Source organism: Mobula hypostoma, chromosome 2 (assembly GCF_963921235.1).
Source record: "Mobula hypostoma chromosome 2, sMobHyp1.1, whole genome shotgun sequence".
Lineage (NCBI taxonomy): Eukaryota > Metazoa > Chordata > Chondrichthyes > Myliobatiformes > Myliobatidae > Mobula > Mobula hypostoma.
In genome coordinates, this window is record NC_086098.1 from 102,227,771 (window position 1) to 102,254,049 (window position 26,279).

A 26,279-nucleotide genomic window follows, 5' to 3' on the forward strand; every position below is an offset into this window, starting at 1 on the left:
TGAGGTGCTTTGATATTCTAAACATGAATATTATCCTACAGATACATATCTACATCCAAACATAATGCAGAAAAGGGTACTTTCAGAAATTAGTGGTAAAACATCAGATTTGTTTTTAACCCTTTAGTCTTCAATCCACAATCAATAAAGCCAGTTGAGCTTTGTTCAGCAGCTGGCATACTGAGATTAAATATGGAACCACTTATCCCACCTGGAGCCATCTGTCCTTTACTTAATGCAATGATTACATTGCTCAATTGATCAATTGACCTCTACCTTATAACTTTATCATCAGCATGCATAATTCTTTTGCTCCTTATTTTTGCTTAATGCATCCAAATTTCATAAGAAACTCGTGTGAAATACCTGGATCAGAACAAGTTTTTTTTATGAAAAGAGGAAAGGTAATCCTGGTTCAAGGTATTTGTAAAAGTTGAAATCTTTATTCTTCCTCTGCTCTCATAAATTTGTCAATCTTGTTCACTATCAAGTATATGATTTTACACTTTAGTTGCTAAATGAATCTCATCTGCCCTGATGCATTTATATGTCATAATGATAAACTAGCAGACCACAGTTTGTGCAGCTTCAGAGCTGTGTGTCAGACATGACTATAAGCAGCACTGGGGCCCCACAGGGGACTGCATTGGTTCCCTTCCTGTTTACCGTGTATACCTTAGACTTTAGATACAACACTGAGTCATGGCATCTACACAGAAATTTTCTGATGACTCAGCAATAGTTGGGTGTATAAAGGGAAATCAGCAGGATGCATGGTCTACAGGGCCCAGTGGAAGACTTTGTCAAATGGTGCAGGCTGAATCATTTGCAGCTCAACATTAGTAAGACAAAGGAGATGGTGATAGAGGTTAGGAGGACTAAGCTTGCACTGCTGCCTTACTACTGATGGTGAGGACATGGATGTGATGAGGGTCTACAAGTACCTGGGGGTGCAGCTGGATGACAGACGAGTGGAGCACCAACAAAGAGGCTGTGTACAAAAAGGGTCAGAGTCACCTCTACTTCCTGAGGAGACTGAGGTCCTTTGGAGTATGCAGGCCTTTCCTTCACATGTTCTACCAGTCTGTTGTTGCCAGTACAATCTTCTATGCAGTGGTGTGCTGGGGCAATAGCATCAACAACAGGCTCAGTAAACTGATTAGGAAGGCTGGCTCTGTTAAAGGAGTCAAACTAAACACACTGGAGAATGTGGTAGAACAAAGGACCCTACAGAAAATCTTGGCAATTCTGGACAATGTTTCTCACCCTCTGCATGACACCTTAGCTGAACAGAAGAGCACTTTTAATAATAGACTGAAATAACTGCACTGCTCCAAAGAACACCATATGAGGTCATTCCTACTCTCGGCCATTAGGCTCTATAATGAGTCAACCTGTAGCCGCAGAAGTGATGACCCTCTCCTGTTAGACTGTTTGAGGTAGCTTATTTTTTATTCTATCTTACTTGCTTTCTAATATTTGTATATCTGTGCATGTGTAATGCTATTGTGACATTGTAATTTCCTTTGAGGGCAATAAAGTATCTATCTATCTGTGTCCTTGCGTTAAGTACTAATAGCACTGTGTACAAGAAGGGTCAGAGTCACCTCTACTTCCTGAGGAGGCTGAGGTCCTTTGGAGTATGCAGGCCTTTCCTTCACGTGTTCTACCAGTCTGTTGTCGCCAGTACAATCTTCTATGCAGTGGTGTGCTGGGGCAATAACATCAACACAGGTGATGCTATTAAGGAGACTTTCAGAAATCTGTACATTTGGTATTTCTTTGCAGATTTGTTTTTCTTTGAATGTGGTATGCCATTTTATGACAGAGCAATTGATGTGTAGCTTCTGATAGATTTGCAACAAGTCCAAAGCTAAGTTTTACCTGACAGGATTTTCATTAGCAGTTTTGGATTTTGTTCTCCCTCTCTAAGAAATTTGCATTAAATTTTAGAAAGCTGAAGGGGGAAAAATAACTTCCATTTATATTTGACCTGTCATTTCCCTGAGGTATTTTAAAGCCAGCACTTTTGGCATATAGTCACTGTTGTAATTTAGGAAATTTACCAGAATAAACTCTTACAATGTTTTTGTTTTCTTTCCCCCAGAGGAGGTGATTGGGGGATAATTGTTGGCCTGGGCACCAGGGATAATAAACCAGTTATCTTCACCAAAGTAGTTCAGAATCTTATCTGATAATATGGCAGCTGCATGTAACAATGTGACAAAACAAACCTGATATTATCAGTATAATAAAACATTGGCACAAGTAAATGAAAACTTAATGCTGATCATTCATTATCAGTGTTCAGAAAGTTATTAAGAGTGTTATTGTTTTATTGTTTAAGCATATAAAATGAACATTTAAGTACATCTAAAAATAATCAGTGGAACCAAACTGTATGAAGGAATAGAAATATTTGTTTTGTGTTCAGTCCATATTATTGTTGAACTATAGTCCTCATTGGGCATATTGTTGAAAGAAAAATATTGTTAAATTTAAGGGTGAAATAAATCAAAGTTAAAGCCAAAATCGTAGCATATTTTCTTCAAATATCCTGGTTCTCTGTATTATCTGATGCATTATATTTTATTGTCAGTTTGAGCTGTATGTTGTTAATATTTGTATAATTTAAATCTTCCAAGTTTAACCTCAGGATCATCTTTATTTACCCTCTTCTAGGATGCTACAGAATATGCAGATCTTCCAGTTCGACACAATGAAGACCAATTGAACAGTGATCTGGCAAAGCGACTGCCTCTTGAAGTGAACCCACATTCTTTTGACAGTCCACATACCAAAGCCCACTTATTGCTCCAAGCACACTTTTGCCGAGCTGCTTTGCCATGTCCTGATTATGCCACAGACACAAAATCTGTGTTAGACCAGTCCATTCGAATCTGTCAGGTATGGAAAATTGAGTGGTATCTTGTATTTCTGAAGGCAAAAATATCCAGACTAAATCTAGTTCCTATCTCTTTAACAATTTTTATGGTATTGCTTTAAAATTACTTCAGATTTTTTTTTTTGCTATGACGAATTAAGTTTGAAGATAATTGACACATTTGTATATTTTGTTCTTTGGCTATGAAATGCAAGCATGTTTGATGTGTTCATATGAGCTGCAAAGTAGATATCTCTGTGACCCATGCAGATTTATTCTGCTAAATGTTAAAACAGGCAAAATATCAAAATTATCATAGGTATCAGCTTTGTTTTAGTTCAGAAGTGTGCAATTAATGGGGGCTGTGCCAAATCTATTCTGCAAGTGTATATGCAAATTGATTCGTAAATCTGCACTAATTTCTTCTGATTTAGGTAGTGCATAACTTCGTGCTGTTTGCTATTTGTTGCTGTTGAAGTCCCAAATATTCACATGCATTAGAAACAAAATGAAACTGCAACAGTACCTGTACTATACAGCGGATCTGAATTTTGTATCCATTCCATTCTGAAATTAGGAAAACTCAGTTTTAGTTGAAATTAATTAGATATAAACTTTGCAGATACAGCTCTTTTACTTTCCTGGAATTATATATATGCATCAGGCAGCATTCACGTTAAACTAAAGATTCCACAACTTGCTCTTTAGGTGCTGTAATGGTTTAATACAGAATTAGCATGTACAATAATCGTACATGTGCAAGTCAAATGAAATAAACCATTTCTTTTTAAACTGTACACAGATTTATTGTGGCGAATGACCTGCATGTTATTGAGTTCAGATGTCTAACTGTAATTCTCTGGAGCATACAAATGTTTAAAAAAAAGGATATAGTGGAGGTCCAAAAATGCACAGAGTGGACTACTCACCAGAGCCTTACCAGATGTAGCCGTTAATGTTATGTGAATCAAGGGAGGGGATTGCTTGGGCCCTGACCAAGATTTTTGTAACGTAATTAGCCATAGGTAAGGTACCAGAAAACTAGAGGACAGGCTGTGGTTTTACTTAAGAAGAACAACAGAGACAAGCCTGGAAAATACTATAGGTGAGCCTTGCAAAAGTGCTGGGAAAGTTACCAAAAAGGATTCTGAAAAAAAAAAGTGTTATAGAACACTACAGCACAGAAACGGGCTGTTCAGCCCATCTAGTTCATGCTGAACCATTAATCTGCCTCGTCCCATCAACATGCACCCAGACCATGGCCATGATACCCCTCCCATCCGTCTACTTATACAAATTTCTCTTAAATGTTGAATTCAAACCCCTCTTCCATCACTTGAGCTGACAGCTGATTCTACACTCTCATCACCCTCCAAGTGAAGAATATCCCCCTATGTTCCCCAAAGCATTTCACCTTTTACCTTAAACACATGACCTCTAGTTATAGTTCCACCTAATCTCAGTGTAAAAACCCTGCTTGCCTATCTATACCCCTCATAATTTTGCATACTTCTGTCAAATCTCCCCTCAGTCTTTTGCGTTCTAGGAAATAAAGTTCTAACCTATTCAATCTTTCTTTACAACTTAGGTCCTCAAGTCCCAACTCCTGTATTCAATACTTTGATTTATGAAGACCAGTGTGCTAAAAGATTTCTTTACAAGTCTGTTTACCTGTGTTGCCACTTTCAAGGGATTATGAATCTATATACCCAGATCCCTCTGATTTGGCAATATGAAACGACATGAGTCAGCTGCACCTTTCCTCATTCCCTGTCACGCACTGTCGAACTTGAACACCCCCACCCCCGGGTTGGCTGGTCCGCAAGAATATCATCAATATTAAACCGGTCCATGGCGCGAAAAAAGGTTGGGGACCCCTTCCTTAAAATACCTTCCAGTAACTTTTCCACTACTGATGTCGAGTTCATCAACCGATAATTTTCGAGCTTATTCTTAGAATCCTTTTTAAACAACAGAACAACATAATCAGAATCAGGTTTATTATCACTGGCATGTGACATGAAATTTGTTAACTTAGCAGCAGCAGTTCAATGCAGTACATAATCTAGCAGAGAGAAAAAAAATAATAAAATAAAACATAATAATAAATAAACAAGTAAATGAATTACATATGTTGAATAGATTTTAAAAATGTGCAAAAACAGAAATACTGTACATTTAAAAAAAAGTAGGTAGTGTTCAAGGCTTCAATGTCCATTTAGGAATCGGATGGCAGAGAGGAAGAAGCTGTTTCTGAATCGCTGAGTGTGAGCCTTCAGGCTTCTGTATCTCCTACCTGATGGTAACAGTGAGAAAAGGACATGCCCTAAGTGCTAGAGGTCCTTAACAATGGACACTGCCTTTCTGAGACACCGCTCCCTGAAGATGTCCTGGGTACTTTGTAGGCTAGTGCCCAAGATGGAGCTGACTAGATTTACAACCTTCTTCAGCTTCTTTTGGTCCTGTGCAGTTGCCCCTCCATACCAGACAGCTATCTTCCAATCCACTAGAACCTCACCCACAGTTAAGGATGTTTTAAATGTCTCTGCTGGGGCTCCTGCAGTGTCTGTAATAGCCTCCTACAGGGTCTAAGACAGCATCTTGTCAGGTCCACCCTAATTTAACTCAAGACAGCAAACATCACCATCTCTGCAATCTGTATAGGATCCATGACCTTGCTGTTGCATTGCTTCACATCTATAGTCTCTGTGTCCGTCTCCCAAGTAAATTCAAGTGCAAGAAATCCGGTTAGACCATAAGACCATAAGACAAAGGAGCAGAAGTAGGCCATTCGGCCCATCGAGTCTGCTCCGCCATTTTACCATGAGCTGATCCATTCTCCTATTTAGTCCCACTCCCCCGCCTTCTCACCATAACCTTTGATGCCCTGGCTACTCAGATACCTATCAATTTCTGCCTTAAATACACCCAATGACTTGGCCTCCACTGCTGCCCGTGGCAACAAGTTCCATAGATTCACCACCCTCTGACTAAAAAAATTTCTTTGCACTTCTGTTCTGAATGGGCGCCCTTCAATCCTTAAGTCATGCCCTCTCGTACTAGACTCCCCCATCATGGGAAACAACTTTGCCACATCCACTCTGTCCATGCCTTTTAACATTCGAAATGTTTCTATGAGGTCTCCCCTCATTCTTCTAAACTCCAAGGAATACAGTCCAAGAGCGGACAAATGTTCCTCATATGTTAACCGTCTCATTCCCGGAATCATTCTAGTGAATCTTCTCTGTACCCTCTCCAACGTCAGCACATCCTTTCTTAAATAGTGAGACCAAAACTGCCCACGGTACTCCAAGTGAGGTCTCACCAGCGCCTTATAGAGCCTCAACATCACATCCCTGCTCCTATACTCTATCCCTCTAGGAATGAATGCCAACATTGCATTCGCCTTCTTCACTACTGACTCAACCTGGAGGTTAACTTTAAGGGTATCCTGTACGAGGACTCCCAAGTCCAGTTGCATCGCAGAACTTTGATTTCTTTCCTCATTTAAATAATAGTCTGCCCGTTTATTTTTTCTGCCAAAGTGCATAACCATACACTTTCCAACATTGTACTTCATTTGCCACTTCTCTGCCCATTTGTCAGGCAGGATTTTCCTTTAAGGAATCCATGTTGAGTTCTGCCTATCTTGTCATATGCCTCCAGGTACTCTGTAATCTCATCCTTGACAATCGACTCCAACAACTTCCCAACCACTGATGTCAAGCTAACAGGTCTATAATTTCCTTTTTGCTTCCTTGCCCCCTTCTTAAATAGCAGAGTGACATTTGCAATCTTCCAGTCTTCCGGAACCATGCCAGAATCTATCGACTTTTGAAAGATCATCGCTAATGCCTCCGCAACCTCCACAGCTACTTCTTTCAGAACACGAGGGTGCATTCCATCTGGTCCAGGAGATTTATCTACCTTTAGCCTATTCAGCTTCCTGAGTAGTTTCTTTGTTGTAATTGTGACTGCGCACACTTCTCTTCCCTGCCACCCTTGAGTGTCTGGTATACTGCTGATGTCTTCCTCAGTGAAGACTGATGCAAAATACTCGTCCAGTTCCTCTGCCATCTCCTTATCTCCCATTACAATTTCTCCAGCATCATTTTCTGTCAGTCCTATATCTACTCTCACCTGTCTTTTACTCTTTATATACTCCCATCTCTTGCAGCTCCACACATAGATTACCACTCTAATCTTCCAGAGGAACGATTTTGTCCTTTGCTATCCTTTTGCTCTCATTGTATCTGTAGAAGCCGTTGGGATTCTCCTTCACCTTGTCTGAGAGAACAACTTCATACCTTCTTTTAGCCCTTCTGATTTCCTTCTTAAGTGTTTTCTTGCATTTCTTATATGACTCAAGTACTTAATTCATTTTACCTGCTATGCACCTCCTTTTTTTTAACCAGGGCCTTTGTTCCTACCTTTGTTCTCTTGAAAACCAAGGTTCCCTAAATGTGTTATCCTTGCCTTTTATTGTGACAAGAACATACAAACTCTGTACTCCCAATATTTCACTTTTGAAGGGCTCCCATTTACCAAGTACACCTTTGCCAGAAAACAACCTGTCTCAATTCACTCTTGCCATATCCTTTCTGATAGCTTCAAAATGTGCCTTTCTCCTACTTAGTGACCGGAGGACCAGGCCTATCTGTTTCTATAACCATCTTGAAACGAATTGCATTATGATCACCAGATGCAAAGTGTTCCTTCCAGCACACAAACTTCTGTCACCTCCCGTGTCTCATTCCCAAGTAGGAGATCTTGTATCGCACTCTCTCTAGTTGGGATTTCTACATACTGATTAAGGAAACTTTTCTGAACACATTTGACCCTTCCCCCTCCAGCCTTCTTACATTATGGGGATCTCACTCATTATGTGAAAAGTTAAAATCACCTACAACAATGAACCTTGTTTATCGAAAAAGTCTGCAATCTTTCCACAAATTTGTTGCTCTAAATCCCGCGGACTGTTCGATGGTCTATAATATAATCCCATTAATGTGGTCATACCTTTCTTATTCCTCATTTCTACCCATTAGGCCTCACTAGACGAGCTCACCAGTCCGTCCTGTTTTAGCACTACTGTGACATTTTCCCTGACTAGTAATGTGACCCTCCCCCTTTGATCCTTCCTGCCCTATCACATCTAAAAATATTGAGAACAGTAGGAAAAGTTTAAAAGTGAGCAGGGTTGAAAAGGTGACGGTTATTTCTTCAGCAGTTTGAATGGGGCACAACTGTGCAAGCGCGTGGAGGTCGGCCAGTAAGAACAGCAGGGAGAGTTTAAAAAGAAGACAGCTTTACAGAGCGGGCGTCAGAGGAGCAGGCGATGGAGTACTGGGAAACAGAGTAGGAAGGCTAGGGCGATAAAGGGTCGAGGCGAAGTAGGTTATCTGTTTAGAATTCAGACAGAAAATATGTGTGTGAGGCTGGTTTTCTGTGCTCAGTGTCAGATGTGGGAGGTCCTGGAGACTCCCAACCTCCCGGGTGGTCACATCTGCACCCGGTGCACCGATTTTAATGCGAGGAGTATTATGAATAGAGCAGATGAGCTTTGAGTGTAGATCAGCACTTGGAGCTATGATGTTGTGGCCATTTTTTTTGCAGTACCTTACTTCCCATTCTTCTATTTTCTATTTATGGTTTATAATTTAATTTTTTAATATTTACTAATTTCAACTATTTTAATACTTAATATTTGTAATCCAGGGAGTGTGAAGCGCTGATTCAAATATCGCTGTGATGATTGTACGTTCTCGTACTAATTATTTGGCGACTATAAAGTATTACAGAGACTGGAATGGTGCAGGGGCAGGAACGTCTACTTCAAGTGCCAGACTTTAGATCTTTCAGAAAGGATGAGGAGGAAGGCAAAAGAGATAGGGGCGTGGCACTGTTGATCAGAGGTAGTGTCACGGCTGCAGAAAAGGAAGAAGTCGTGGAGGACAAACACGAGGAATTCTGCAGATGCTGGAAATTCAAGCAACACGCATCAAGTTGCTGGTGAACGCAGCAGGCCAGGCAGCATCTCTAGGAAGAGGTACAGTCGACGTTTCGGGCCGAGACCCTTTGTCAGAGATGCTGCCTGGCCTGCTGCGTTCACCAGCAACTTTAAAGTCATGGAGGGGTTGCCAACTGAGTTTCTGTGGGTAGAAGTTAGGAATAGGAAGGGGATAATAGCTCTACTGGGTGTTTTTTATAGACCATCCAATAGTAACAGGGACATCGAGGAACAGATAGGGAGACAGATTCTACAAAGGTGTAATAATAACAGGGTTGTTGTGGTGGGAGATTTTAATTTCCTAAACATCGATTGGCATCTCCCAAGAGTGAGGGGTTTAGATGGGGTGGAGTTTGTTAGGTGTGTTCAGGAAGGTTTCTTGGCACAATATGTAGATAAGCCTACAAGAGGAGAAGCTGTACTTGATCTGGTATTGGGAAATGAACCTGCTCAGGTGTCAGGTCTTTCAGTGGGAGAACATTTTGGAGATGGTGATCACAATTCTCTCTGCTTTACCATAGCATTGGAGAGGGATAGGAACAGACAGGGAAACATTTAATTGGAGTAAGGAGAAATATGGGGCTATCAGGCAGGAACTTGGAAGCATCAATTGGAAACAGATCAAGTTCTCGGTATTCTCAGGAGAGAGACTAAGCAGCCAGATGTCGTGGTCCACGTGGGGACCAATGACATAGATTGGAGTAGGGATGAGGTCCTGAAGCAGGAATATAGGGAGTTAGGAAAGAAGTTAAAAAGCAGGACCTCAAGGGTGGTAGTCTAGGGATTGCTGGTTAAGAATAGGAAGTTATGAAAGATGAATGTGTGGCTGAAGAGTTGGTGCAGGGGGCAGGGGTTCAGATTTCTGGATCATTGGGATCTCTTCTGGGGAAGGTCTGACCTGTACAAAAAGGACGGGCTGCACCTGAACTGGAAAGGGACCAATATCCTGGCAGGCAGGTTTGCTAGAGCTGTTGGGGAGGGTTTAAACTAATTTGGTAATTTGGTAGGGGGGGTGGGAATCAGAATGATTAGGGTAGAAGGACAAGGGCATGATGCTCTGTGTTCTGAGTTGGTGAGGAAGGACAGGCAGGGGACAAAACATAAATGTAGCCAGTTAGAGGGGTTGAAATGTGTCTATTTCAACGCTAGGAGTATTAGGAATAAAGGGGATGAACTTAAGAGCATGGATCAATACGTGGAACTACAATGTTGTGGCCATTACTGAAACTTGGCTGGAGGAAGGGCAGGATTGGTTGTTGCAGCTACCGGGGTTTAGATGTTTTAAAAGGAATAGGATGGGAAGTAAAAAAGAGGGGGGTGGGGGAGTAGCATTACTGGTCAGGGTTATAGAAAGGGAGGACGCTGCAGAGGGAGTGTCCACTGAGTTCGTGTGGGTGGAAGTCAGAAATAGGATGGGATCAATCACTGTATCACTGTACTGGGAGTCTATAGACCCCCAAGTAGCCCTCAGGACACCGAGAAGCAGATAAGCAGGCAGATTTTAGAATGGTGTAGGAAATACAGGGTTGTAGTTATGGGTGATTTCAACTTCCCTCATATGGTCCCTGACTGCAAGGGGGATAGATGGGGCTGAATTTGTCAGGTGTGTTCAAGAAGGATTCCTGACACAGTATGTTGTCCGGCCAACAAGAGGAGAGGCCATACTGGATCTAGTTCTCGGTAATGAATCTGGTCAGGTGGCAGACCTCTTGAGAGTGACCACAACTCCCTTAGCTTCAGCATAGCTATGGAAAAGGATGAAAACAGACAAAATGGGAAAGTGCTTAACTAGGGAAGGGCTAACTATGAAGGGATGAGGCAGGAACTAGCAAGAGTAAATTGGAAACAGATGTTCAAGGGTGAAAGCACAGAGGTAATGTGGAGGAAGTTTAGGGACCACTTGTGCTGGGTTCAGGATAGGTTTGTCCCACTGAGACAAGGAAAAAATGGTAGGAAAAGGGAACCGTGGCTGACAAATCATGTGAGGCAACTCATCAAGAGGAAGAAGGAAGCATATGTTAGATATAAGCAGCTGGTTGCAGGAGAGGCTCATGAGAAATGTAGGTTAGCCAGGAAGGAGCTTAAGAAAGGACTTAGGAGAGCTCGAAGGGGGCATGAGAAGGACTTGGCATGTAGGCTTAAGGAGAACCCCAAGGCGTTCTATGCATATGTGAAGAACAGAAGGTTGACAAGAATGAAGATGAGGTCGCAAAAGGATAAAGAAGGCAACGTGCCTGAGGCAGAGGAGGTTAGGGAGGTCCTAAATGAATACTTTGCTTCAGTATTCACAAGTGAAAAGGACCTTGATCAGGGTGAGGTCGAAATAGAACAGGCCTGTGTGCTGGACATTGTGGAGATTAAGGAAGAAGAAGTGTTGGATCTTCTTTAAAAACATCAAGATTGATAAGTCCCCACGGCCGGATGTGATATATGCCAGGTTGCTGTGGGAAGTGAGAGAAGAGATCGCTGGAGCAGTAGCTATGATCTTTGAATCCTCTTTGGCTGCAGGGGAGGTGCCGGAGGATTGGAGAATGGCAAATGTAGTTCCCTTGTTTAAAAATGATGTTAGGGAGAATCTTAGGAACTGTAGACCGGTGAGTCTTAGGTTGATGGTCTGCAAACTATTGGAAAGGATTCTTAAGGATAGGATCTTCGAGCATTTGGAGAAGTACAGTCTACTCAAGGATAGTCAACATGGCTTCGTGAAGGGAAGGTCATGCCTCACGAGCCTAATTGAGTATTTTGAAGAGGTAACAAAAGAAATTCATGAAGGTAGGGTAGTAGATATGCCTACACGGATTTTAGCAAGGCATTTGACAAGGTCCCCCACGAGAGACTCATCCAGAAAGTCATGAGGCATGGGATCAGTGGAAACTTGGCTGTTTGGATAAAAAAAATTGGTTTACAGGAAGAAAGCGGAGGGTAGTAGTGGAGGGAAAGTATTCTGCCTGGAGGTCAGTGACTAGTGGAGTGCCGCAAGGATCTGTCCTGGGACCCCTGCTCTTTGTGATTTTTATAAATGACCTGGATGAAGAGGCGGAAGGATGGGTGAGTAAGTTTGTGGATGACACGAAGATTGGAAAAGTTGAGGATGGAGCTGTAGGTTGTCGAAGATTACAAGAGGGTATAGTTAGACAGGATGCAAAGTTGGGCAGAAAAGTGGCAGATGGAGTTCAATATGGATAAGTGTGAGGTGATGCATTTTGGAAGGACAAACCAGAAGGCTGAGTATAGGGTTAATGGTTGGTTACTTAAGAGTGTGGATGAACAGAGGGACCTTGGGCTTCAAATCCATACATCCCTCAAGGTCGCTGCACAGGTTGATAGGATAGTTAAGGCCTATGGGATGCCAGACTTCATTAATAGGGGGATTGAGTTCAAGAGTAGAGAGGTCATGTTGCAACTCTACAAATCTCTGGTGAGACCACACTTAGAGTACTGTGTTCAGTTCTGGTCACCTCATTATAGGAAGGATGTGGAAGCTATGGAGAGGGTGCATAGGAGATTTACCAGGATGTTGCCTGGATTGGAAAACAAATCTTATGAGGCAAGGTTAGCAGAGCTGGGACTTTTCTCTTTGGAGCGTAGAAGGATGAGAGGGGACTTGATAGGGGCCTACAAGATTATGAGAGGCATAGATAGGGTGGATAGCCAGTACCTGTACCCCAGGGCATGAACAGCAAACACCAGAAGGCATATGTACAAAGTTAAGGGAGGGAAGTTTAAGGGAGACATCAGGGGCAAGTTTTTTTATACAGAGGGTTGTGGATGCCTGGAATGACTTGCCAGGGATGGTGGTGGAGGCTAAAACATTAGGGGTATTTCAGAGCCTCTTGGACAGGCACACGGAAGAAAGAGAAATAGAGGGTTACGAGGTAGTGTGGGTTTGGTACTTTTTTTTAAGGAATATATGGGTCGGCACAACATCGAGGGCCAAAGGACGTGTACTGTGCTGTAGTATTCTAGTGTCTAGATGTTCTCAGGGAAACATACAGAAGAAATTTGGCAGGTGTTTAGGGGATATTTGCATGGGGTTCTGCATAGATATGTTCTAATGAGACAGGGAAAGGATGGTAGGGTACAGGAACCGTGCTGTACAAAGGCTGTTGTAAATCTAGTCAAGAAGAAAAGAAGAGCTTATGAAAGGTTCAAAAAACTAAGTAATGATAGAAATCTAGAAGACTATAAGGCTAGCAGGAAGGAGTTTAAGAATGAAATCAGAAGGGGCCATGAGAAGGCCTTGGCGGACAGGATAAAGGAAAACCTCGAGGCATTCTGCAAGTATGTGAAGAGAAGGAGGATAAGACGTGAGAGAATAAGACCATCAAGTCTGACAGTGGAAAAGTGTGTATGGAACTGGAGGAGATAGCAGAGGTACTTAATGAATACTTTGCTTCAGTATTCATGATGGAAAAGGATCTTGGCGATCGTAGGGATGACTTAAAGCAGACTGAAAAGCTTGAGCATGTAGATATTGAGGAAGAGGATGTGCTGGAGCCTTTGGAAAGCATCAAGTTAGGTAAGTCACTGGGACTGGACGGGATGTACCCCAGGCTACTGTGGGAAGCGAGGGAGGAGATTGCTGAGCCTCTGGCGATGATCTTTGCATCATCAATGAGGATTGGAGAGGTTCCGGAGGATTGGAGGGTTGTAGCTGTTGTTCCCTTATTCAAGAAAGGGAGTAGAGGTAGCCCAGGAAATTATAGACCAGTGAGTCTTACTTGAGTGGTTGGCAAATTGATGGATAAGGGAGAATTTATGAACATTTGGAGAGGCATAATATGATTAGGAATAGTCAGCATGGCTTTGTCAAAGGCGGATGGTGCCTTTGGAGCCTGATTGAATTTATTGAGGATGTGACTAAACACATTGATGAAAGTAGAACAGTAGATGTAGTGTATATGGATTTCAATTTGATAAGGTACCCCATGCAAGGCTTATTGAGAAAGTAATGAGGCATGGGATCCAAGGGGACATTGCTTTGAGGATCAAGAACTGGCTTGCCCACAGAAGACAAAGAATGGTTGTAGACGGGTCATATTCTGCATGGAAGCCGGTGACCAGTGGTTTGTCTCAGAGATCTGTTCTGGGACCCCTACTCTTTGTGATTTTTATAAATGACCTGGATGAGGAAGTGGAGGGATGGGTTAGTAAATTTGCTGGTGACACAAAGGTTGGGGGTGTTGAGGATAGTGTGGAGGGCTGTCAGAAGTTACAGCGGGACATTAATAGGATGTAAAACTGTGCTGAGTAGTGGCAGATGGAGTTCAACCCAGATAAGTGTGAGGTGGTTCATTTTGGTAGGTCAAATATGATTGCAGAATATAGTATTGATGGTAAGACTCTTGGCAGTGTGGAGGATCAGAGGGATCTTGGGGTCTGAATCCATTGGAGACTCAAAGCTGCTACACAGGTTGACTCTGTGGTTAAGAAGGCATACGCTGCATTGGCCTTCATCAATCGTGAGACTGAGTTTAAGAGCCCAGAGGTAACGTTGCAGCTATGTAGGGCCCTGGTCAGATTCCACTTAAATTACTGTGCTGAGTTCTGGTCGCCACACTACAGGAAGGATGTGAAAACCATAGAAAGGGTGCAGAGGAGATTTTCAAGGATGTTGCCTGGATTGAGGAGCATGCCTTATGAGAATAGGTTGAGTGAACTCAGCCTTTTCTCCTTGGAGCAATGGAGGATGAGAGGTGACCTGATAAAGGTGTATAAGATGATGAGAGGCATGAATCATTTGGATAGTCAGAGGCTTTTTCCTAGGGCTGAGATGGCTAGCACGAGAGGGCATAGTTTTAAGGTGCTTTGAAGTAGTTTTGGAGGAGATGTCAGGGGTAAATTTTTTAGAGAGAGTAGTGGTTGCATGGAATGGGCTGCCAGCGGCGGTGGTGGAGGCATAAACGATAGAATCTTTTCAGAGACTCCTGGATGGGTACGTGGAGCTTAGAAAAATAGAAGGCTATGGGTAAGCCTAGGTAGTTCTAAGATAAGGACATGTTCGGCACAGCTTTGTGGGCCGAAGGGCCTGTACTGTGCTGCAGGTTTGCTATGTTTCTATGAACCGCAGAACATTGAGCTGACAGTCCTGTCCCTTCTGCAACTGAATCTCACTATTGGCTGCAATTCCACGTGCTGATCTGTGCCCTAAGTTCATCCACCTTTCCTACAATACTCCCCCCATTGAAATATAGACAGCTCAAAACATTAGTCCCATCAAGCTCAATCTTTTGATTCCTGATTTTGTAGGCTTATCAGCATCTTTCTCCACAACTACTCCATTATCTGTTCTGGCACTCTGACTCCTATCCCACTGTAACTCTAAACTCCATCTTGCAGCACCAGCAAACTTTCCCACTAGGATAATAGTTCCCCTCCAGTTCAGGTGCAAACCTCCTGTTCTGGTCACACCTTCCCTGAAAGAGAACCCAATGATCCAAAAATCTGATGTCTTCCTTCCTGCACCATCTCCTTAGCCACATGCTGAACTATATGACCTTCCTATTTCTGGCCTCTCTAGCATGTAGCACGAGTAACAGTCTTGAGATCACAACCCTGGAGGTCCTTTTTCTTTAATTGTGCAGCTAGCTCCCTGATCTCACTTTACACGTTCTTGTCACCCCTCATACCCATGTCATTAGTACCAATGTGGATTACAACTTCTCACTGCTTAAGAATGCTGTGAATCTGAGCTAAGTTGTCCCTGACCTGGCACATGGGAGGCATCCACAGAACCTCTTTTCTGTTACCCTAACCAATTAGTTCCCAATGACTTAAGCTCCCCTTTTCTCACCCCTTCACTTCTGATCCACAGAACCAGACTCAGTGCAAAAGATTTGGCTGCTGTGGCTTTCCTCTGCTAGAGCATCCCCTCCAACAGTATCCAAAGGGGTAAACCTGTTGTTGAGGGGAGCGGCCGCAGAGTACTCTGCACTAGCTGCCTATCCCCCTTCCCGCTCTTGATAGTCACCAAGTTGTTTGTGTCTGGCACCTTGGGTGCAACTACCTCCCCGTGTGTCCTGTCTATCAATTCCTCAGCTCCCAAATGATCTAGTGATCATCCAGGTTCCAGCTCCAAATGCTGAACACAGTCTGCTCGAAGCTGCAACTAAATGCACATCTCGCAGGTGTAATCGTCAGGGACACTGGAGGTCTCCCTGCCTTCCCACATCCCACAAGAGGATCGTTCCATTATCCTGCCTGGCATCCCCACTGCTCTAAAAGTGCAAAAAGAAAGAAAGAATAAATAATGGAAAAAAATCTACCTACAGCCTTTGCTTCTCTTCATCAACGCCTTAACTCCCCATTCATAACACTGGCCCACTAACACAATACCACTCCTAGAATGTCCACTCTGCGTTTTTTTATTGACCCTTGTAAAGTGCCTAATTATTCTCAATCCAAAGTCTCCTTGGGAACTGTGGCAAGCAAAATATGCCAACTATCCCCACTTGCTTCTTTTAAACTCTCTCTCCCTCTATGCAATCCAATGTTTCCTCTTGAATTGTGGTGTTCAAAATTTGATTTTAATATTTTGGTATATAATTTATTTGCATTTGGAAAGTCAAGGACTGTTGGGGATAGTCATTTTGGCTTTGTGCAAGGTGAGTCATGGCTCACAGACTTGACTGAGCAAGTGACCAGGATTGATAAGTACAGGGTGGTAGATATTTCTACATGGACTTCAACAAGGCTTTTTATTAGGTCCTGCATGATAGGCTGATCCAGAAGCTTAGAACAATGGAATCCAGGTTTTACTTGCCAATTGCATGCACAATTGGCTTTATGGTAGGAGGCAGAGAGTGGTAGTGGAGAGTTGTTTTTCAAGATGGAGGCCTGTGGCCAGTGGGCTGTCACAGGAATTGGTGTGGTTTCCTCAGTTTTTTTGTCATCCATGTTATTGATTTGAATCAGAATGTAGGAAGCATAATTAAGTTTGCAGATGACAGCAAGATCTGTGGTAATGTCAGCAGTAAAGAAAATTGCCTCAATTTACAATAGGATATTGATCAACTGGGAAAGTGCTCAAATGAATGGCAGATGAATTTAACTCAGACAAGTGTCATGTGATGCATTTTGGAAGTTAGACCAGGAGAGAACATACATATTGAATGGTGGGGCTCTGGGGTATGTTGTAGAACAGGGACACCTCGGGGTGCAAACAATGTTCCCTGTAATTTGTAATGACCAGTGTGCACAAAAATCTTGTGCTGTGCAATTTTTTTCCCTGGTGACAACAACATGTGTGCACTGAATAATATCTTCAATAAAAACAGTATAAATAAGCCAGTTCTAAAATCTATAGACAAATTATTGCAAACTCCACATTGTCAACACCATCCTCATCACAAACAGGAAAAGGAAATGTGATTGTGTACAATCGTGCAATATACTTAACATGCCAACGAAGTAGAGGGTGACAACCTTTTGTGCACAATTTAAATTCCTTTGTGCTCTAGTAGCAAAAACTACATGCATGCGCACACCTTAGAGGGAATATTAGGTGCAAGTACACACTGTAATTTCCTGAAAATGGCAACACAGATATACAGAGTTTATGAAGAAGTCAGATGGCATGCTTGCCTTCATCATCCAGTGCATTAAGTATAAAAGTTGGAGCATCATATTATTGTTGTACAAAACTTTAATTAGGTGCATTTGGAGTACTGTTGCTCACCACCCTATAGGAAATAAATGCCTAAGCAGGAGAAGGTACAGAAAATATTCACAAGCATGTTGCTGGAATCAGACAACTGGAGTTGTAGGGGAAGATTGTATGGGGTGGGAATATTTTCCCTAGAGCAAAGGAGGTTCACAGGTGACATGATAGAGGTATATAAAATTATGAGAGTATTAATAGGATAGACAACCTGAATGTGTTTCCCATTATACAGCCATATAAATGATGGGGAATAGGTTTAAGGTGAGAGGAAGCAGGTTTAAAGGGGATCTAAGAACAATATTTTTCACACAAAGAGCAGTTGGTATCAGGAATGAGCTACCAGAGGAGATGGTGTGGGCAGGAACAGTAACATTTTAAGAGGCAACTGGACAGATATTTGAATAGGCAAGGTGTAGAGTGGATGGGTATGATAGTTGGCATTGATGAGGTGGGCCAAAGGGCCTGTTTCTTTACTATACCATTCTGTGATCTATGAATTTATTTCATGTGTTTAACATTCATGATGTACAAAGGCAAAAGAGTTCCAGCAGCATGTTCAGTGAAAATTTACCCAGGCAAATACATTAGAAAAGGGGATCAAAATTGATTGAAAACAGCAGTCTATAAAACAAAAATAAGTTATATTTATGTTTTAACGTTGAATCAAGTCTCAAGGTTCTTTTTCAAATCCAAAAAGAAATTAAAGCCAGAGAAGAAATTGTATTTCAAAACATATATGGTTTTAGGGATCATCTAAAAGAATAGAAGAGAGGAATGGTCAAAGAAAGTATTCCAAAGTGTGGGATCTGTGCAATTGGTGCATTGTTTTGCACTGTTACACAAGGCAAGATGAAACATGTAGAGCATACTGGATTCAGAGAAACAACGAGGTTTTATTGCCAAAGATGTTGCAAAGCTGAAGATAATTAGATTTCAGAGAGAATTTAACACACATTGGCAGAATGTAAGGACTGATCACTACAACAAGAGCTTTGGACAACCAAAAAATAAGGAACATACATCATGGGTTGGCAACAAAGAAGTAGCTGTGGGCTTACATTGTTGACATATAATAGAAGCAGCCAATGCATTGAAAGGTTAGTAAAATGATTTTGATATGTATGCTACACATAAATTTAAAGTACACTAGGAAAACCAATTCACCTTCGGTCATTAACACCAAACGGGTATATCAGATAATAGTTTTTACTCATCCTGACTTTTATTAAAATGTCGAAGTTAGTGGAGCCTGATGCTGGGAGGTGAGAGCAATTGACAGCTAATCCTTTACCATTTATTTAGCACCAATGACCAAAGATGTAATTCTCTCAATTTTTTTTTAATGTATTTGATCAAGTACCATATTTAAACAGAAAGTTGAGACCAACCTTAGTTTCTGTGGGCAGTAGAGTCAAGGGAAGCAAATAGACTGGAATGTACAGAAGTAATTTAGTTATCATTCAATGTTGTATATTCTGAACCCAGATCTCATCTTTGTGTTCCATTTAAAATACCCTGTATTTATAGTTTATAGTTTTATAGTTTTTATAACTATATTTTTATAGTTGAAACTTATTGTTCAAAAATGTAGTTGCATTGTTTTGTCAATGGTGGCAATACAACACTTCCATTGATGAAAAGATGCATTTATTCCATGACAAATGTAGCATATTCTGAAGATGAGCTGTTAGAACTTAGAATTTGAGAAAAATGCATATAGATCTCTGAAATTTATATCTTCCTCTTTACTTCACTTCTCCCATCCTTTTCTCCCTCTTCCTCATTATGTTGCACACAGTTCAAGCAAGGTTGAGGCTGGGATAATGAAACCAATGCAATAGGGGAAATGAGAGAGGGGAGACAGGATGAAGAACTGAGACAAGATGTGACAAGCAAATATAAGAGCGTATGGGAAAGAAAGCAAGGGGAAGGACAAAGATATGTAAGGGAGAGGAAGGAAGGAGAAAATGGAGACAAAAAATTACATACTCTTCAATAGACTAATGGTTTTTTAAATGGCCAAAATGTACAGTTTAGACAGCCATGTGCTGAGGAAGGTTTAGTAGGGAAAAAATAAAACTCATAAAGGAAAGCCAACTTAATAGAAATGGCCGAAACAGTGAATTAAAAGTAAAGTTAATCATTGCACTAATAACCAAACATAAGTTGGAACAAGAAATTAATCCCTTAGATTATGTAATAGAGTTATTAAACATATTAATATTTGCATGCAAAGACATGGCATCATGGTTTGTAAATTGGTTCATTTAAAATACCTTTGTTTAGTGACAGTTTTTGGTTATTGAAATGTATAGACAGAAAGTATGAATTTAAAAGAACAATAGTCAGAAAAGTATGAAAATATAAATTATACTCCAGATATTTTACTGCATTTCACATCATAAAGTATTGGCAAATGAAGAGTCCTGTTCAATAAGCATATATCAGAGCCAAAAGACCTCATGTCACTATATAATTCCTTTAAAAAATTCTCTATCAAAGTTTGTCAGAAATTGTGAGTACATATCCATTTCTGCATTATGATACGCCAATTTCACATGTAATATGCACTACTTTTTTAGCATCAAAAATTGATTTTGTTGTCCACCTTTTCAAAATAAAGCTAAGTTCAAAAATAGCATAACACAAAACAATGAAACTGCAAGGAAGGCTATAACCCTGAGGAATGGTTGGGGAATACTGTAAAACTGTATTAATTCACTATTTGATCATTCAAAACTTTACAATGATTCAGCATCTGGCTCGTCAAGCCCCATTTCGCACACTTCCTTTAAATTTGCCAGGTCCCCATTTTCTGCCTGCTTAAATCTTCTTGGGACCCGTTTCCTGTGCTCTTTTTAAACTCTCTGGGGCCTTATTTCCAGCTCTCCTTTTAACATGCACAGGGTTCTGTTTCCCATGTCTTATAAACTTTCATTGGCCCTTTTCTCCACCCCATCTCTCACCGAGGTCCTCATTATTGTAAGTAAACAAGATTTACTTATTTATTTATTATTATTACTACTATTATTTTTTCTTCTATTTTATGTATTGTATTGAACTGCTGCTGCTAAGTTCACAAGTTTCACATCACGTGCCGGTGGTAATAAACCTGATTCTGATTCTGGTTTAAGGATTTCCCTTCAAATTCCCTGGGTCCCATTTCCGTGCTTCCACCAAGTTCATCAGAGACCTGTTTCCCGTGCTCCCTTTAAACTCATCACACATTTCCCACATTCCCTTCAAGCTCATTAGAGCCTTATTTCCCACGCTCCTTCCATGCTCCCAAACTCACCAGGTTCACTGCACTACTGTATAATAATTTTTTTTTAAAGTTGAGTTTAGAGTGTTTTAGGGTGTTAATAAGTCCAGAAAATTACTGATCCTGAGGATACCAAAGTATAGTATACTTGGGCTCTGACACAAATAGCACTAAGATCTATATAGTTCTCTTCCTCTGAGCACTGCCATTTTATTGTAGAGTTTTATTCGTGCTAAGTTGTTCCAACAGAAAAGCTTAAGAATGCTGTTGGAACTGTGGATAAACTTTATTTAGTCCACTATAATTTAATTTAGTCAGAATAACTATTCATTTAATGCCGAATGGTAGTAATCACAATTACTAAGATATTTTTCAACCAGTGTGACCATTCCAGTCAACTTACCCCTGAAGTTCATTCATAGTTTATAGCTCTAGCCCTTGCATAATAAAGAATACAAATACCTAATGTCTACAGAGGTATATATTTGTGTCCCTCTATTTTTTGACAACCATGGGTAGCATATCATAATCACAAGAGATTCTGCAGATACTGGAAATCCAAAGAAACACGCACAAAATGCTGGAGGAACTCAGCAGGAAATGAACAATCAATTGATGTTTCAGTGCCAGACCCTTCTTCAGGACTGGAAAGGAAGGGGAATAAAAAGGTGGGGGAGGGGTCGGAGAACTGGTTAGAACGTTATAAGTGAAAACGTAGATAGCATAAATTTAATTCATAGTGTTGATTGGTTAAGTGGGTATGAGCACAATAAGTTAGAAAAAACTAGAATGAAGCAAATATCTATTTTGCTAGTTTAAAGTGGCAGTGGATGATGCTAATATTTATTGCTACTGAAAATCCACTGCAAACTCTGGTAGATTTAGTAATCTATATTTATGCTTCAAATAGCATAAATTAATTGAGAAATGACAATCAGTATAATTTTTAAACTCCTTTGTTTTCCTCAAGAAGTGTATTGTTAGTGGCTATAAAGATGTATGCTATATATAGAAATAGAATTTATTTGGGTGAGATTATTAAGATAAATAAATTATTTCAGTATGCATGGACATAAAATCAATGCAGTTATAAAATATATTTATCACTTTATATCTCCATCTTTTTTTGATTTATTAACAAATTAGTGAATTGACACCCACATACAAAATTTGTCATTTTACATCTGATACATTATATGTAGCATTAAATATTGGACAGTTATTATTGAAACTGACATCTTTGAAGGTAAGGCAAAGCCTTCTTTTAGAAATAGAGAAAAGGGTAAAGGTGTAGAATAGTTAGTATAATTTACAGCCAGCTACAGTGACATGGTAACCAACCACCTCATAAAAGATGTGTGTGCAGGGCTCTCTTAACTGCTATCCAGGGAATCGCCTTGTTTATCACACCACAGAAAAAGTGAAGTGTAAGCTTACGTATCTGCTACTAATTGTCCATGCATGTCCTGTGCGTATAAATGTCTCTTTTCTGTCAGACTGTGGAAATTGTTCTGTCTTAAAATCAGGCTGCTGTTGATTCATGTGGCTTTAAACTTGCATCCCAGCATCCTCCTTGTGTACAAAGCCTGCTACCCTTTGACATTTCTGATTGTCTGTCTTCATTTATCCAGCAGTTACACTTCCAACATTTAGTGGGCATAATACTTAGTTTATTGTCTTTCTGATTTTTAGAGTCAGAGCAAATTGCTGGTGGCAGAATGGAAGAATGAACAAGTCTCACAAATTGTGCATTTGACAAATTAATTTTAAAGATGCTTGAAATTACTAATTGAACATTTATCAGAATAAGTTAATGCAAGCAAACACAGAGGATTTGAATGAGAAAAATAGTCTGATTGAATGCTGATTCCCCTATTATTGTTCAGATGCAGAGACTCGACCCAAAACATCGACAGTTCTTTTCCACCACACAAGTGCTGTTTTTCCCACTGAGTTTCTTCAGCAGGTTGTTTGTTGCCCCCGTTAGTGGAACAAATAACTTTTTTATAGCTTGATATACGTTACATTGTTCAGTGCAAAACATAATAAATAGAAAATATTTTTAATTATGGTAACTGTTTAACAGGCAATGCATTGCAGGTTCATAAATGATTCTCTTATTCTTAGAAATGTTTGTCATAAATAACCCATATTATTGATATCTAAGTTAAATTGAAGCTATTTAAAGTATCAAATTACTTCCCTCTCTTTAGCTACCTTCACCTTATCTACTAAAAATATTTCTTAGTTTCTCAAAACTAAAATAAGGGCTCAAACATAACCATACAACTTCTCAGAATCGTATTGTGTATCTGGATTTGGCCATATAATGTCATCATTGCCCACAGTTAGACAATTTGTTTAATGTTAGAAATTCCCCCAGAGTTGATATACTAGGAAGTTTGGTTAAAGAAAGATTGAAGATTGGTTTTATTTGTCACATGCACATCAAATTAGACAGTGAAATGTGTTGCTTGCATTAAATCAAATCAGCAAGGTCGTCTACTACTTGCCAAAGTTCCAGTGCCAACATAGCTTGGCCACAATTCATGAGCCCTAGCCTGTACATCGTTGGAGGAAACCTGGGTTATGGGGAAAGCATACAAACTCCTTACAGATAGCAACAGGAATTGAGCCCCTATCTTACAGCCAGTGCTGTAAAGCATCATGCTAACTGCCATGCTACCATGCCACCCTGTAAGATCAAATTCCAGTAGTTTTAATTCAAGCGTGCATTCAATGAATTTTTGTGTGTAACATTTGAAAATTGACTTCTAATTCTTTTATAAGTTATAAAGTTGAAGAGCTGCCAATTATTTCTTGGGACATTATCAGAAAATCATATTGGAGGAATCACTAGATGATTTACATTATTATGACCTAACAATGGTCTTTTAAAGGACCAATGGTCACTTCCACATATTAACTTCATGGGGGAATCAGCAGAAACATCACTGAAGCATCGCTGAGCATTGAGCTTATTTGTTTTTGTTCATGTTTGAACTAAAACTTTGATGAGATCTGAAATCAAGTTGTACTGGTAAAATAAAAACAGAAAATGCTAGAAATACTCAGCATTTAGGCTATATCTGTGAGAAGAGAAACAGATGATATTTCAGGTCATTATGATCAGCAGGAACTGTTGACTTCCTTTCTCTTCCCACAGATGTGGCCTGACTTCTGTTTTATTTTGCGTATCCAGCACCTCCCGGGTATTTCTCCAGTGGTCCTGGTAAAATCCAAACTGAACATTAGTGAGCAGATTATTAGTTAGTGCCATTTTGTAGCACAGTTAATAATAGCTTATATCAATTTATAGGTGATTGAAGATGGACTGTGGTTATAATTAGCCGGATGGGGTTTGTTCAGCTTTTTTGTGGATAAGACATGCTTGGGCATTATTACATTATCAGTGTTGTGGCAGTATTGGAATAGCCTGGCTCCATTGTTCTTTGCCTTTTGCATCAGTCCTCCTCCCCATTCCTCGACCAGTGTACACCACTAACGGACAGGGTACCTGTCCCTCACATATGCTAATAGTAGTCTGTCTACTAAGTTAATGGAAATGCAATAAATAAATTCAGGATTCTGTTCTCTCAATAGAGCTCAGACTACCATGTGGTACTGCTATGTAAGATTATTACAAATAATCTCTTTTTTAAGTATTGTTGACTCCTGTTTGAATCTTCCCATGCCACTTCCAAAGACAGAGAAAAAGCAGGTGATTCATTCCCAGGGTGTTGATGCTGTTTTTCAATAGGTACTTCTTCGTGAGGTCAGCCTTTAACTTTCTACAGGTGGTTTGCAGAACCACTTTGCAGTGCTTTAGTAACCCTCTGTCAATCAACAGTGCTATTTACTTTTCTTTCCACTTTCCAACAGTTTAACTTGTTAGCACTCACCTTGCCAATACTAATCTAACAATTCCACTGTTTAGCTTAGTCTTCCTGCCGTGTAAGGAGTAATTTTTGGTCAGGTCTTCATCTAATTGCTCAATAAAGACATCACCATTTTGTGGAACATAACTGTAAGATACAATGCTTGTAAATCCAGAGCTGGGATAAATGTTTAACTAATGTTTAAATTTTTAGTATTATTAGGATCTCAGTTAAGCACTGAGTATCAAAACAACCAAAACTAACAGATGTACTAAAGCTAGTACATTTATATAAATTGAATTTCTGCAAGAATTTGAAAATGCTCAGTGAGCTTTATCAATTTAATGACAATACAAAGCTTGTGAGCAATCCATTTTAACATATAACATTTTCCCATTTCATTCTGGGAGGAAATGAGTAATGTGTAACCCATTTGTGTGATCAATTTGCTCAAGCAGCTACTGTGAAATGTTAATCACAACTTTAATTTGTACAGCATTAGCATTTTGATTAACTTGTAGGTTTGCTGCCATACTTGAAGTGGTTTTTAGTCATAGTTACAGCAAGGAAATGACTTTTTGATTAATTAAGTTTGTTAGACAGCAGCTGAGCTTCCTGATTGGTAACCTTTCTAGATGAAGGTTCACAAAGTAACAACAGACAATAGCAGAACTTCAAAAAACCATGACTATACTGCCAGCTGCTTTTATTGGAAAAGGGCAAATGTCGTCATCAGGACCCTTTTATTAAAAAATCATATAATTACAAAGAAGCATCATTACCTTGAAATGTATGTAAGAAATAAAATGAAGAAGCACCTTTCCATAGGATATACTCAAATGTAAGCCATTGACTCACATTGACTAGTAGTAATAAGCTAGTGTGGAAGCAACAGGAGAGGAGGACCTTGCTGTCTTTGTGAAACATTTAAAGCATGTTCTAAAAGCAGTTCTAAAATTTAAATGACTATTTTGACCAACTTGTGTACATTTCACACAATGGTATTTAACAAATTGAATTGCTAAAGCTAAAAGTTCCTCAAACTAGCAGTTTCAAAGTTTTGATATGGTAAACATAAGAAACATAGAAAACTGTAACACTAGTAAGTCACTTCTCCCTTCAGCCCTGCTCTGCTTTTTAACATGATCATGGCTGATCATCCATATAGGTAGTCTATTTCCACTTTTTCTCCAGGTTCATTGATACATTCAGTATTACAAAATATACCAATCTTTTTTCTTGAATATATTTAATGATTTAGCTCCTCCCCCCCGCTTTAAACACTAGAAAATTCCACATTCACTTGTTCTACGTGATAAAAATTTTCCTCCGTTTCAATCTATTTTTTTAAATGATATCCTCCTTGCCTTTAGACTATCCATATCTGTTAGTATTTTAGAAGTCCTGTAACTCATTTTGGAAAACTTTGTTGCAATCCCTGTATTGCAACAACATACAATCTCAGATAAAGAGACTACAACTCCAAATGAAACAACAGATGGGATTAGAATAAAAACAAAAAATAATGACAGCAGGTCAGCCAGCATTAGTGGAAAAGTAACAGACAAATAATAATGCTTCAA

General features: G+C 40.0%; 1 protein-coding gene across 1 annotated transcript in view; it reads left to right on the forward strand.

Moving 5' to 3' along the window:
- Window positions 1-26,279, forward strand: part of ascc3 (activating signal cointegrator 1 complex subunit 3) — a 399,975-nt gene that overhangs the window by 331,626 nt on the left and 42,070 nt on the right. Inside the window, exon 37 of the mRNA XM_063040308.1 lies at window positions 2,683-2,907. Coding sequence (XP_062896378.1) covers window positions 2,683-2,907 — 225 coding nt within the window. The remainder of the gene's footprint in view (window positions 1-2,682; window positions 2,908-26,279) is intronic.